Raw genomic sequence first — 14119 nt, 5'->3', positions numbered from 1 at the left:
TGTAAAGAAGGAAATACCTGCAAACATTTTCCTAATTCCCGAAGGTCTCCCCCCGCCCCCTGCGCCATCCACCGGCATTCCCTACAGCCAGTGCTCTATGTTGTGTTAGACAGCTGGCATTGTCTCCGGGAGCCTGCCTCTGTTAGGGCTAGCTGTGATTTTTCAAATGAAAATAGTTTGGATCAGTGAAGTTTTGCTTTTGGCTTAGTATATATGCTTAAGAATGTAGTTAGGCAGCATTTCCCATGTAGTAGGGAAAGGAAGGATGGAAAGGAATGATAGAGGACAACTCCTTGGAGAAAAACTTTCTGCATCTGTATTGTACCAAAAATAATTCCAGATTGACTGAAATGTAAAAAAATGAATTAACCTGAAAAGTACCAGAAAATATGCTTTTCGAGCTATAGGAAATCGTGAGGAAATCAGCAGTTTCATTCAGTGCTGGTGGCGCCTAAGTTGGTATGGTCTTTCTGTAGAGCAAAAAATCTGCACTTGTTATCTAGAGCATCAAAATGTCCATGCTCTTTGATATCTACTATATCCACTTGAAAGAATTTAATATAATAAATTCTTAATAAAATAATGAGAGTATAAGTTGAGAATTTTACACCATTTAGAATTATAAAAAACTTTACTTCTAGGATGTTTGCAACAACAATCATAGGCCAAATCATTTTTTTAAAATACAGCCATTAACATTTACATACTTAAAGGTATGTAAGCATAGAAAGTTGGGAAGTTTATAATCCAAAAATGTTAAAACTAGTTAATGCTGGATGGTGGGGTGATGGTAATTCTTTTTTTCTTCTTGCTTATCTGTTTTCTGATTTCTAATTTTTCAAAGATTTCATGAGTAATTTGAAAAAACATGCAAGACCAAAAAAATGGCTATAAAGATTTTCCTTGAGCGTAGGCTTAAGGTAGTATTCACAAAAGATGATGGCAGTTGGTCACAGAATAGAGGTTTGATGTTTTTTGTTTTGTCATTTTTAGGTCTTCCATTCAGTTGACCAAAATTAACAGCCTTATTTTGTATTTTATTATATTCATAAGGAGTCACTGAGCATAAATAATGTAAGCATCTCACTGTTAAATTAGACTACCACTATAATGAAATATTGAATGAATTTATTTTGCATTGATTCATAGAATGTTTGGAATGGTTTTGGAAAAAATCATTATTCCTGAAATGCAGAAAGTATCTGGAAATGTAGAGAAAAAGATTTGTGCGGTTGGCATAACCAAATTACTAACAGAATGTCCCCCAATGATGGATACAGAGTATACCAAGCTATGGTAAGTACTCCATTCTAAAGTTTTTTGGAAATTACAGTTTCTTTCCCCTATGACTACAAAATTAACTAAGCTTATTCTCTTGGGAGCCAAGAGAATTTGGTTCTGACCTCAGCCTCCCCGCTAGCAACCATGAGATCCAAGACATGACTTGTGGGTTCTTCTGAGCCTACCTAGAAAGATCTTGTTTCCTGAATAACTTTTTTTTTTTTTTTTTTGGCTGTGCTGCACAGCATGTGAGATCCTAGTTTCCCCGACCAGGGATCAAACCCATGCCCCTGGCAGTGGAAGTGCAGAGTCTTAACCACTGGACCTCCAGGGAAGTCCCCTGATTAACTTTTTTTTGTGGGGGAATTCATGGACCCCTTTGAAAGGCCTGGTGAAAGTCCCTGGTTTAGGTGATCTCTAAGATTTTTATGACAGTCACTCGACTAAACCGGCCTAAGTCCTTAAGAGGAGAAACTGAATAGGCCAAGAGATTTATGTGCTTGTGCTTGATGTCTAGCTCGATGTGCAGACCTAGCTTTTCTTGACCTTTTGCCTCTCCCTTACTATGGTTTCACTCAGGTAGCCTTCCCATCAAGTGATGTGACAACTTGAAGCTTATTTCTTCTATCTAACTTAGAAGCATCGGATCGCCTTGGTTTGGCTTGGCACCATATGGCCTTCTAATTAGCCAGGCCTGGTTCATACAGCCAGCTTTGGCAGTTCTGGGGAAAGAGACATTGGGGTGCTATGGCCAAAAGAATTGAAGAATGGTTTCTGGTTAGGCATAAGCACTGTGTCATTCGTAATTTCAAAGGTCCCTTATTACTCTTGAGACTATGAGTCTACAGTTTTACGTCTCTGAGGAAGTTGCTCCTTATTGTTTAAACTTCAAAGTAGTTACTTCAGTCTTTTGTCATCTTCCAATCCAGGACTCCTTTATTACAGTCTCTGATTGGCCTATTTGAGTTACCTGAAGATACTACTATTCCTGATGAAGAACATTTTGTTGACATAGAAGATACACCAGGATACCAGACTGCCTTCTCACAGCTGGCATTCGCTGGGAAAAAAGAGCATGATCCTGTAGGTCAAATGGTGAACAACCCCAGAATTCACCTGGCACAGTCGCTTCACAAATTGTCTACTGCCTGTCCAGGAAGGGTAAGTGTCTTTGTTGTCAAAGAACTGTCATTCATCTTCCCATTTTTGAAGGCATGAAAGCAGTTGAGTTACTTGGGGATCCCTTAAACAATTATTGGTGATGGACTGCCCTTCTCAGAGCTGTGGCAGCTCCCCTGTAGAAGGGCGGGAGGGGCGGGGGTGTTGTGTTTGTATGTTGGGATCTCTAACAGCTGTATGTGTGCTGCCCATCTTCTGTAGGTTCCCTCAATGGTGAGCACCAGCCTCAACGCAGAAGCGCTCCAGTATCTCCAAGGATACCTTCAGGCGGCTAGTGTGACGCTGCTCTGAACTGTATTTTTCGAATTGGCTTAGTCCAGGATGGTTTCTGAGGACATCGTGGAGACATCTGAGCACAGCTGTGTTAAAGCAAGTGTTCCTTTTGAACTTGTCTATTAAATGTTGCTTTAAGCTGAACCTTGAGAAAATTAGGTGGTTTGTGTGATCACAAATATAAGTGGGTGACTTTTTCAGTTTGCAGCTACAAAGACAAGTTTTACTAGCTTAGTGTATGACATTGATTTGAGCATTTGCACAGTTTTGATAATTCTAAAATTTTGACAGACACTTAACTGTGGAGGTTTTTTTTCTGTTACTAAATTCTTTTGAGGCTGTTCGTATTTCTCTTGTCCTTTGTGTTTTTGTCTATTTCCTTAAGCTTTTATTGGAAATGTCAGTAAGCAAAGAAATCACTTGTGTAACTTGCCAAGAAATGCACATTTCATAGTTTTAAATCTGTAATCAGCAATAAAAAAAAAAAAAAAAAAAAAGAGCCCTAAAATATGTATCTAAGAACATCTTAAGGACAGGCTTTTGGTGCTGCTATTTTTGTAATGAAAAATTTAATTTTTCCTCTCCCGGACTCCATAAAATCCTAATTTCTAAATAATTCAAACTCAGGTTACTTAGTCTTTTTCACTAAGGGAAAGGGAACAATTACTGCAGGCTTGGGGCTCATCTGTTAGAACTTTCTAGCTAGACCAGTTCCTGGGCAGCAGCATGAACTTTAGGTAGATGGTTTCCTCTGTGAACTGGCAAAGAAATGCTCTGCCTGGCTTCACGAGGCTGTTGGGACTGCTTTAGACAGTGCAGGTGTTTGCTCTTTTTTTTTTTTTTTTTTTTTTTTTTTTTACAATGTCTGTCTTCTCTGAAGATCACAGGTTACAAGGAACTTTTCAAGCGGTGGCATCTTGGAACCTGCGGCCTAGGAGGAGCCTACAGGTGTCAGTCCATCTTGGCAAAGGCTGCCAGTCTGGCTGCTCCCTGCACTGGGCCCAGGGGTTCCATGGCCTTTATCTTTAGCAGGTAAAGAATCAGACTGTCGACATTTGGAGAGGCACAGTTTGTATGTGTGCTGGAACTGTCCACTTAGTGCAGTTAGACTGGAATCTCATTCTGCGCAGATTATGTGGATTTTTTTTTTTTTCAAATCTCAGGCACCTGACTTGAATGCTTTATTTTCTTCACATGTTGGTTGTGTTGTGTTGCTTGAGAGATTTCCAGCTTAATCTAGTGTACCTGCACCAACCTAATAATTATTTTTGTTTTGACATAGTAATGGAAGTATTAAATCATATAATTACTACATGGCTTAAAAGCGGTCATTGGCAGGCAGATATTGAGATAGCATTGAGATCCATTTTTCAACTGTGAACATAATTTAATACAGGTGAAAAGTCTGAAATGGCAAACAAAATTGGTGACGGTTTATGTTTGGCGCTCAGATAAGCTCTTGAACTATCTACGTATTTGGCTCTGTGCTTGCTAAAGCTGTTGGTTAACAGTTAAGTAAATGCAGGGATAGTTACTGTTCTGGAGGACCCTTGTTTCAGCATCTTGATCAGTCTTGTAAGTTCTGCATTTTTTCCTTCCTCAGTTAAAACAGTTGAACGGAAGATGGTTTCTCGTTGTAAGTGCACCTTTTTAAATAGTTTCTGAACAGGAAGGCTGGCACTTCTATACTTTTACTCTAGCATAATTCATGAATATTTTGTTAATGGTTTTTTAAAATGTTCTAAAGTGAGATTTCTTATTCCACCTAAGACAGTTTTTATATCTAGCTTGTAAAGATCTTAAGAGATGGCAGGCTGAAGCTGCTGTGGTGTGTTTTGCAAAGTCTCAGTGACTGTTCCTCAATGGTGGTGCCAATTCTTCGTGTGCAAGAGGAGCTGGGCTCATACTTTGGGACCAGGCCAACCTGGGTTTGAATTCCACCTCTGCCACTGACTGAGGCCTTGAACAAATGCCTTGACCGCTACGCTTTTATTTACTCTTATGAAAAATGAGGGTACTACTACTTAACTTCATGATAGTTTTAAGAATAAAACAACATAAAGTACTTAGTTTAATTAAGTTGGGGGGGGGGGACCTGGTGGGGAGGAAGTGTTTGTTACAGAGCACTATAGAACACTGCCCTGTGTTACCAGCCTATGTAGCAGCCCTGGTAGGTGGGAAGACTCTGGAGGAGTCCTGGCCTAGGCAAGCCCTCACTCTCAGGACACTTTTAGACATGGGGCAAATGTCATTGCGAAGTTCCTCATGAGAGTCTTGTGTCGGATCCACTGACTCTCCCTGCTGTTTGATCGTATCTCCTCTTTTACGTGTATTTTCCTTGTGGAAAATACAGGAAAAGATTTGAAAATAAAAAATACTCCTACCTTGTTTAAGCATTCTGATTAATTTTCTTCTTTCCTGCCTAAGCAAAGTTTAGATTATTCGAATAATGTATTCTTTTTTAAAAAAAATTTCTTTATTTTTTTTGACTGCGTCGGGTCTTAGTTGCGGCATGCAGGATCTTCGTTGTGGCGTGCAGGTTTTCTCTTTCCTAGTTGTAGTGTGTGGCTCTGTAGTTTGCGGCAGGCTGGCTCTCTAGTTGAGGCGTGCAAGCTCAGTAGTTGTGGCGTGCAGGCTTAGTTGCCCCGGGGCATGTCGGATCTTAGTTCCCCCACCAGGGATCAAACCCGAGTCCCCAGCATTGGAAGGCAGATTCTTTACCACTGGACCACCAGGGAAGTCCCTGTAAATACAATTTTATATGCTTTTTTGAAAACCTTTTAACATTTAAAACACTTACTGGGCAAATATATTTTTCAGTGGTTATACATCGTTTTATCATTTGGATAGATCACTGCCAAACTATACAATCATTGTTGGACATGTAGAGATTTTTTATTTTATAATTAATTCTTGAGGTGGACATCCTATATATGCCAATCTTTGTCTACGTCTGTTTCCTGAAGGTGGAATTATTGGGCCAATTACCCTGTCGGAAAGGTTGTGCCGATTTCTGTAGCACATCCCTACCCACACTGGGCCTTACTTCGTTATTTCATTTATTTGCGGGGCATAATGAATGTGGCATTCAGTCAGACTATTAGCTGCGTGTGGTAAAAGTCTAATTAATTAGTAAATAGGGCTTGTATCTGAGCAACAAGTCTCTGCCCTCCCAGAGGCAACACCTTTCAGCTAGTACTGCCTATAATCTTTTAATTCTTTACCACTTAATTCTTCATCTTCTTGATACATCAACTGTAAGACCTCATAACTAACTCCCTGCTGTGACAAATCAGAACTTGGCTCACACTGCTACTTCCAGCCTACCTTTTACAGTTCTCTTCATCTTTAATAATAACCCTAACTATAGTCCCATCAACTGTGGCCCTCGTGTCAGGTCCTCTGTACTGACAACAGGACGTCTCCCATCCTCTACCTCTGCCTTCATTTTCACACTGTCACAGCAGATGGCTTTTTATCCTGTGCAGTAGTCCTTTTCTGTGCTTCATCCGTAGGTATCTTTTAAAAGGTGAAAACGGATAAACAGTATGTGAACTGTTACAATGGTGTGAATAGTATTCAGAGCTGGAGCTGGCAGTGTGTAGAGATTATATTTCTTCCTCTCAAGGTTTGACTTTTGCATCCATCAGAAGAGAATGTTCTTAGAGTCGAGGTCAAATGGATTGGTTTTTCCCCTCATACTCTGTCAGTTGCTCAGAGCAAACCATGCCCCATTTTATCTTGTGATACATTTGGATCCTGACTGGTCTTTTTTAGCTTTCTTCATTCTGAGTGTTACATGGGATCCCTTCCACTCTTCTCTGAGATGTTCTTTGTACAGCTCACTGGCTCTCGTGGGCCATGCAGCTTCTTTAGGTTGATTGCTAGGACTCCCAGCTGAGCCTCCCTCTTCCAGTGTTTCATGGAAACTTGAGAACCAGATGTGAGTCTTTGGTCTGAGAATGTGACAGGTCCAAATCCTTCTTCCTGAGAGGTGGAGGAAATTACCAGCTCGCACAGCTGGGTGGAACTGGTATTCAAACCCAGGCAGCATGGCGTCCGAAGCACAGGACTTGGCCAGTATGCCATGGCTTTGCAAAAGTTAGGAACAGGTAATCAGTTAATAAGGGCATGACTGTGAGGTAAACACTATGAAGAACCGCCATCATCCACCAACCTTTCTCTGGGGCTCCTGCATGACAGGTAATAAAGACTTTTTCAAAAGCTCACATGTGGTTGGAGAAGTCCGCTTTCTCCCTTATAAAGTGGATGATGTGAGAGAAGAACTTGACAACGTGGAAGAAAGAGCCACGGCAGACAGGTCAGGGGAAAGTTTCTCAGACCTGATGCAAAAGGAGGATGACCGGAGGAGTGGAAAGCAAAATGAGAGGTTTGTTTACCTTGCGTCAGAAAGATGGTCCATCTCCTTGGCAAGCAGTTAAGAGTCAATCCTCCTGAGTCTAGAGAGGGAAATGCTACTCTCAGGAAACTGGATTTCTCAGCAGACGTCGGCTGAGAAGACATCCTAAACTGTCTCCTCGTGGGTCCGTAGGGCGGTGGGGAGGAACCTAGCACCCACCAGGTCCTGCCACTCTCAGACAGAGCAGGGCTTAGCGTCCTAGGCAGGCCGTACAGTCCCACTCCTGAGAGCCAGAGGTGAGCTGGAGCCAGCCCCACACAGAGGGCTGCCTCTGTCGTGACTGTAGATCTCAGGCTGGAAGAAGTCTCTGCGATGGTGCCTGCAGAGAAACCTTCCCAAGGAGAAGCAGGGTGGCGGCAACGAACTAAGCCAACGGCTGCAGGTTGAGCATTCCAAACCCCCATCCTAACAGGCTGTTGAGGACACTGCCTTTAGTCCCCGGACAGACTGACTCTGGGCTGGGACGGCACAGTGCAGAGCCTAAAACAGGGAGGCCAAAGCTGCCCTCTGTTTAGCCAAAGGCAGCATTTCTCAACATGATTCGAAGGATTTGGGGGTGCCATCCAAAGGAACATGTATCATTTACAGTTGTATGTTTTGTATTAGACAAAAAATCACTAGCAACTTCATGGGTGTTACTGCTTGAGGACAGTTGTTCTCAAAGTACATCTACATCACCTGGGACTTTATTAGAAATGCGCATTCTTGACCCCAGACCTACGGCATCAGCACATCTGGGAAAGGGACCCAGCAGCCTTATAAAAGCCCTCCCACGAGCTGACGCTCATGCTCAAGCTGGTGAACAAGCCAAGAAAAACCGCATCAGTCAGAAAGACACACAGGCATGGCAGAAGCTGTGAACACTGTTCATGGCCTCAGAAGTCAGAAGCGATCGTACTGTAGACATAGGAAATTAACAAAGGGTGGCAGGCGGAAGACGGCTGTGGCAGCTTAGGGCCCAGAGGAGCCACAGCCTTCGTGGGCCTCTTCCAGAACTCAACCACGCCCTCCAGCTGTAGCTGAGACAGACACGAACTCCTGTTCTCGTGGCATCTGTCTCCACACTTTGTCTGGGGAGAGACTTGGAAGTGGACTAGGGTCTGCAGCCCAGGGAGGAGAGCCCTGACGGCTGGGCAGGAGGCAGGGTGCCTGGGGAGGAGGAGGGCTCCGGACGCCTCCAGCAGGGAAGCAGGCCGATGCCTCTCCATCAGCCACCCCGCGCCGTGGGGCTCTAGAAACCACCCGGGAGCAAGCGGCTTCAGAGTCTGTCTCTGGGCTCCAAGAACAACAGAAGGTACTGACTTCTGCAGTGACCGTACTGCAGCCTCTGCGCAGCTGCTTACACGTCGGTATTCACCCGCCTACGTTACAGCATCCTGGCCCTTCGTGAGGTGATCTATTTACAGGCGCTCTTCACAGCACAGAAGCCTTATCCACACCCAGTCCACCGTCTACCAGGCTGCTCCTCGTTCGGGGCCTTGGGAAAATGTTACCTGGCCAAGGGGAACAATGACAAAGGTGGTCAAACCACCTTAGAAAGAGTTGGGCCAGGTCTGGGGCCGCTCAGACTTTGGGGATTCAGAGGACACACTGGTTGCCAACAAACACTCTAGGCCGTAACTCCCCACACACAGCCATACGACATGTCCAAAAGTCATGGTCCCTGGGCTTGGGAAGGTCTGAGCATCTCCAGTTTTCTTAGCTGGATTCAACCTGGTTTACACTGTTCTTGTCCATGAACCCAAGGAGCCAATCAGAGAGGAAAGTAAGCTATTAGGGTCCAGAGGAGCATTTTCAGATATGCGTTCTGAATCTACCAGGTGAGCATATGCTCAGCATACAGGATGGAGACACCAGGCAGACAGACCTGTCGGGAGGCGGCGATATTTGCACAGTAAAACAGAGGCCCAAAAGGGAATCTCAGGCCATTTCCTGGGGAAGGCTTTTGGCAGCTGGAGCCAATACACGATTAAAAAGGCAGGCAAGAACAGTCTGAGGGAGTGACACAGGATTCTGTTAGATCTCATTCCAAAGTGGCACCAACTGCCCACTACTGAATCCAGGCTCAGCAATGTCAAGAGGTCAGAGAGAGACACCCCTATCACTGCTTCCACTGCAGCCTAAAGAAGTGAGGACAGCCACAGTGAGCTGAAGGCTGGATCCAGCTGGCTCTGTAGGAGGGCAGCAGGGGACGGGCATACCTGATCCTCTCTGGGCCCACCGAGCTCCAGATTGTCCAGCTTTACAATGGGTGGCACCACTGCATGTGCACTGCAGACACAATCATGGAAGAAGTGCGTGTGAAAGGGGGTGGAAATAAATGATAGGATCTGTGTTTGGATAGAGGGCTTTTAGGGATAACTTAAAAATTTTTCAGTTTACTTTTAAAAGTCCTTTTTAAAATTACCACTACACAAAGACTGCTTTACAGTCTGTCATTGCAGGCCTACTTCCAACAAAGTAGGTTTTGATGAAAATATTTGTAAAAGAATGTACAAAGGAAATTACTTTTAAAATATTCAACAAGTTATTAAGCACATGTTAAGCAAAGCAGTACCAATTCCCCAAATTACGTATACTTTTTCCTAATAATTGGTATGCCAAGAAGTCTGATTAGAATATGGAGTTGTAAAAATTAATTTCCTATGTATATTCTATATATACATTGTATATATACATTAAACACACCACTGCAAGCACACAGTGCCAAATACCAAGAAAACAGCTCTGCTGCTTTGATGACTAGAAACCACCCCCCCCTCCAGTCTATGAGTTAGCCTTGCATCTTAACACACATCTCTTTAAAAGCCCATTTCAGAAAATTGGCTAACTCCTCCCTGCCAATCCAGCAATGCTTAAGTGCTCAACAATCCATTATTTATGGATTTAGAAATTTTAACTAAGTTTTTCTTGTCTGTTTTTAAGGGCACACAGATGTTTAAGCACTGAAACCAGAGACGGTAATGTCAGAAGTTTCTGAAGTTACGTTTCATACAAACAGACAGCTACACATCTCCATCCTCAGGTTTTATTTCCTGGTGGTCATATTCTACTGAGCTCCTATTAGCTTCTAGAGAGCAAGCAGCAGCATACTGCTTCTTGGGAATGGCCAGGTATCTTTTCCCATGGGTCACAAGAACCCCAGACTCTAACAGACCTTGGGACCCAGGCCAAGGTCTCCGTCACTGGGCATTCACCCTGCAAAGCTGTGCACATTAGCTCAGTGAACTGTGGAACAAAACCTAGATTCAGAAATGACACATTTTTAAGAGCTGCAGTTCACATTCCTCAGCTCAAGAAGGCCTTTAAAAACCATACAAACCAGAATAAAACCCTGCTATGGGGAAATCATCCTTACTCATTAATATCTCCCTGTGATAAGAGGAACTTAAGGAAATTGACTTAATGTCAGTGCACCTGTTGTGTGGTGACCGAATCCCAAGTCTGTCTTCCCCAAGGACAACAGGAGCTGCTCCACCTTTGCGGATCGATGCTCCTCAAATCCTAAGACCCGCTAGTCTTACCGTGGCTGACTCGCAGCTCTCATTTTTTCAGACCTGCCTCTCAGGTGCCGTGCTGTCTGCTTTTCTGCCTGTAGTCTGGAAACCAGGACTGCATATGGTCCCAAGGGCTAGTTTTGAGTCAAAAGTTCTTGCAACTCTTAGAGATCATGTTGGGATAAAACTTAGTGCAAACCCGATTCCCAGGCAGCTCTCAAAGCCTGTTGAGACAGAGATGCTGCAGGTGAGTGAGTCCTCAGCAGGCGATGACAGCTACAGGGCCTTCACAGAGGCAAGGCTAGTTTGAGAGTTTACAGTGTAAGAATAGTCAAGGACATCCCATCTGTACAGCTTTCCAAAGCAACCAGAAACACATCACCTTCAAAAAAACCTCCTGTCAAAGAAACCTGTAGATCCTTCCTAACAATACCCCAGATATTAAGAGGAAATTTCCCCTTCTTGGAGTGCTGTCAATGAGGGCCAACTGGACTGCCAATTAGAAGTCATGAATTACTTCTAAGACTGTACTGTCGAGCCCTTTCCATCTTCCCGTCACAGTGTGGAGGGTCGCCGATTGGACACACTGTGAGGCAAGGAGGCGAGAGCTGGGCAGAGGCAGCAAGATCACAGGGCAGGAGAGGAGGGAGTGGCTGGCAAGGCTGGGAGATTGGCTACAATCTCGATGCTGGAAAAGGTGCTAAAAACACAGCAGGGAAGGCTGTGAAGAACCCTGAGGTGCCAGAGGTATCAGGACCAACACATGGCTTTTAAATAGATACACAAATGGGCAGGTGTGTGTGTATACAGATACACTTCCTAGCTGTCCACTCAGAGGGCCCAGACACAACACACCCCTAGCAGCGAGGTCTCAGAGCACCCAGATCTTGGTTTCTAAACGTCATCTATCACTAAAGAGGATCCAGGCTTCTTGCAGAAATGCTGAATCCAGGATTGGAAAGGGAAAAATGCCTTTCCTTTCACTGCTTTTATCCCTGCCATGCCGAGTCCCCTTCTACCCTGTAGCATTTTTCCATAACCTGCTCACTTTCGGTGCTTCTTGCAGTCCAATCCACAGGCTGGTTTTATAGTGAACCACCTTTATGAGCATATTCTAAAATTAAAAAATAGAAAACCACCAGCCCACTCCTCAGCCAGACTAGAATGCAACACCTCACCTTTACTCCTCCGAGCGCGAGCCCGCCTGAGGGAAGTGACCAGGAAGCCTCTCTCCTCCTCTCGGTCATTTCTTCGGGTGACAATGTCAGGTTCAGATGAGAGGTGCCTCCCTTCACCCGGGCGCCTACTGGCCCCTCACTGGCAGCAGTGCCCCCCACGCCATGCTTCCATGCCCTCACATCTTCCCTTACTGCTTCAGTTACTGCTCAACAGGACCAAAAATTCATTAGTAGCTGTTTATTGATCAATGGTTTGATATAAAGTTATTTCAGAGCTTCAGAATTTTGCCCAAATGGAATCACAAGCATTACAAAGTTTTTTTTCTTAAAAATAAAAAAAGGATAGGGGGCAGGTTGGGAGGGACCAACCTAGCAGTAGTGGCATTTAAGAATAAATTAACAAAAAAAATTTAGTATTACTATTTATTGGTGACAAACACTAAGTTTTACTTACATTCCATGGGGAGAAAAAATTCCAGCGTAAACAATGAATCGAAGCAGTACTTAACTCGCAAGGCTACCGTGCTTTTCATCTGGACCATATGCAGGACCTCGCTGCACACATTTCTGTGCACAGCAACACGACATCAAAAGCAACACAGTTATAGAGATAAACATGGGTCATTCTTTTCAGCCCTACATGGAGATGTAATCAACAGTATAAAGCACTCAAGGAAAATCAATCTGCAGTTGTAGATGTGCTACATGGAGATCATATCCTGTAGTGTAGTGAAAGCTATGTGTCTTCAAGAGTCATATATATATATATATATATGTATATATGTATGTGTATATATATATATATACACACATATATATACACACACAATTTAATAATCTTTAAAACAAAGATCAAAGTTCATTTGTTTTAAGTCCTGTTGCATTAACAAAAATAAAATAGAAAAGGAACCAAATGATCGTTTAAAGTTTAAAATTCCTAAATTGTCCAATTTATACAACTATGGGAGACTTCATCAAGGTTTCTGAGAAGTGCAGGACTGTTTCAGCTAAACCAGAGGGCACACAATTTGCATCACTGAAATGGTCCTGGGTTAGTCCAATGAAATAAAAATGTATAACCACATACACACGGATATGATCTTTGCCGGTTAGATTACTGATAAAGTCAGTCTCAGACAAGTTTCTAAACTGTGCTATGTAACTAAATACAACTGAGAAACTCTCAAATGAAAATTTTATATAGTGTCATTTCAATCAAAAGAAAATAATGAAACTAAGAATACGTATCTCTTTTGGAAGAGAGCAGTGGTGACGGTGTGGGTACCGCGGTAGGTGTGGGCCAGAGCACGCCAAGAAGGTCAGCTCAGGCTGAGTAGGAAGCATTTGATTTTCTCTGGTGCTTTCAGCTCTGGGGCCAGACTAAGGCCTCTCTCCAGCGTGGTGTCCAGGGTTTGTCCCAAAGTGTTTGAGTGAGCCAGTTTGAGAAGGGGTCGTGCTTTCTGTTTCTTCTTTCACACAGCAAGAAGAAAAAACAACAACAACAACAAAACCACCCCCAAAAAACAAAACCAAAAAAAAACCCCCCACCCTAACCAAGCGCTAGGGTGCCTGGGGCGTGGACCCGCTGGTTTCCCAGTGGCGCTGGGGTGCCTGGCAGGCCCGCCCGGCCCCCAGCAGCTGCTGCCGCGTGAGGAAAAGCCATAGCACAGGCCAGCGGCCATGCCGCTGCCTCCTCGGGGCCCCGCCTTCTTCACCACTGCTGTCTCCAGTCCTTTACCCATCGTGTCTCTCGGCCCACTGGAGGTATCAGAAGTTCCAAATTTTCAAAGCAGTTTCAGTATTTTCAGTATATATGTTGGGATTTTTCAATGGTTCATGGCCAGATAAGGTTCAGCACCTCCCACACCTTTAAGGAAGAAAAAAACCAAAAATGACCCAAGTTTTGAAATTTAAGACAATTAAGCCATGTTAAAAATGAAACTAGCAGACATGAGAAGTCCAATAGTTCAGGCCCCAGTTTATGATAACTGGATTAAGGTCTTCCCAGAATACACCATCAAGTGAAAACAGCAAAGAGGAGAATGGGTATGTAGTATGTTATCTCTAGGAGGAAAAGGAAGAAAATAAGGAAAGAAATGTATCTGCATAAAGAAACATACAGGAAAGGTACACAAGAAACTAATACAAGTGTGACCTCTGGGCGGGGAGAAGAGAACGGTACGGATGAGGACGCACGAGGGCAAGATGTATCACTGTGGACACCTTTTAAAGTAATTTTGACGTTCGCACCATGTGAATGTATTACCTATTGAAAGCTTAAAAAAAAAAAA

At 43.7% G+C, this 14119-nt stretch overlaps 2 protein-coding genes across 20 annotated transcripts in view; one reads left to right on the top strand and one right to left on the bottom strand.

Moving 5' to 3' along the window:
* The window catches only part of CSE1L (chromosome segregation 1 like), a 43709-nt gene extending 38583 nt beyond the window's left edge, over positions 1 to 5126 (top strand). The window contains exons 23-25 of the mRNA XM_059896900.1: positions 1150 to 1296; positions 2211 to 2442; positions 2662 to 5126. Of these exons, the coding sequence (XP_059752883.1) occupies positions 1150 to 1296; positions 2211 to 2442; positions 2662 to 2751 (469 nt within the window). The 3' untranslated portion in view covers positions 2752 to 5126. The remainder of the gene's footprint in view (positions 1 to 1149; positions 1297 to 2210; positions 2443 to 2661) is intronic.
* Positions 5127 to 13187: 8061 nt separating this feature from the next.
* Positions 13188 to 14119, bottom strand: part of STAU1 (staufen double-stranded RNA binding protein 1) — an 86349-nt gene continuing 85417 nt past the window's right edge. For all 19 annotated transcript variants that reach the window (XM_059899045.1, XM_059899058.1, XM_059899061.1 and 16 more), the window contains one exon: positions 13188 to 13695. In XM_059899045.1, coding sequence (XP_059755028.1) covers positions 13680 to 13695 — 16 coding nt within the window. In that variant the 3' untranslated portion in view covers positions 13188 to 13679. The remainder of the gene's footprint in view (positions 13696 to 14119) is intronic.

This window comes from Balaenoptera ricei, chromosome 15, assembly GCF_028023285.1.
Source record: "Balaenoptera ricei isolate mBalRic1 chromosome 15, mBalRic1.hap2, whole genome shotgun sequence".
Taxonomy (NCBI): domain Eukaryota; kingdom Metazoa; phylum Chordata; class Mammalia; order Artiodactyla; family Balaenopteridae; genus Balaenoptera; species Balaenoptera ricei.
The sequence above is the reverse complement of the archived record's forward strand: the minus strand, read 5'-3'. Positions and strand labels throughout refer to the sequence as shown.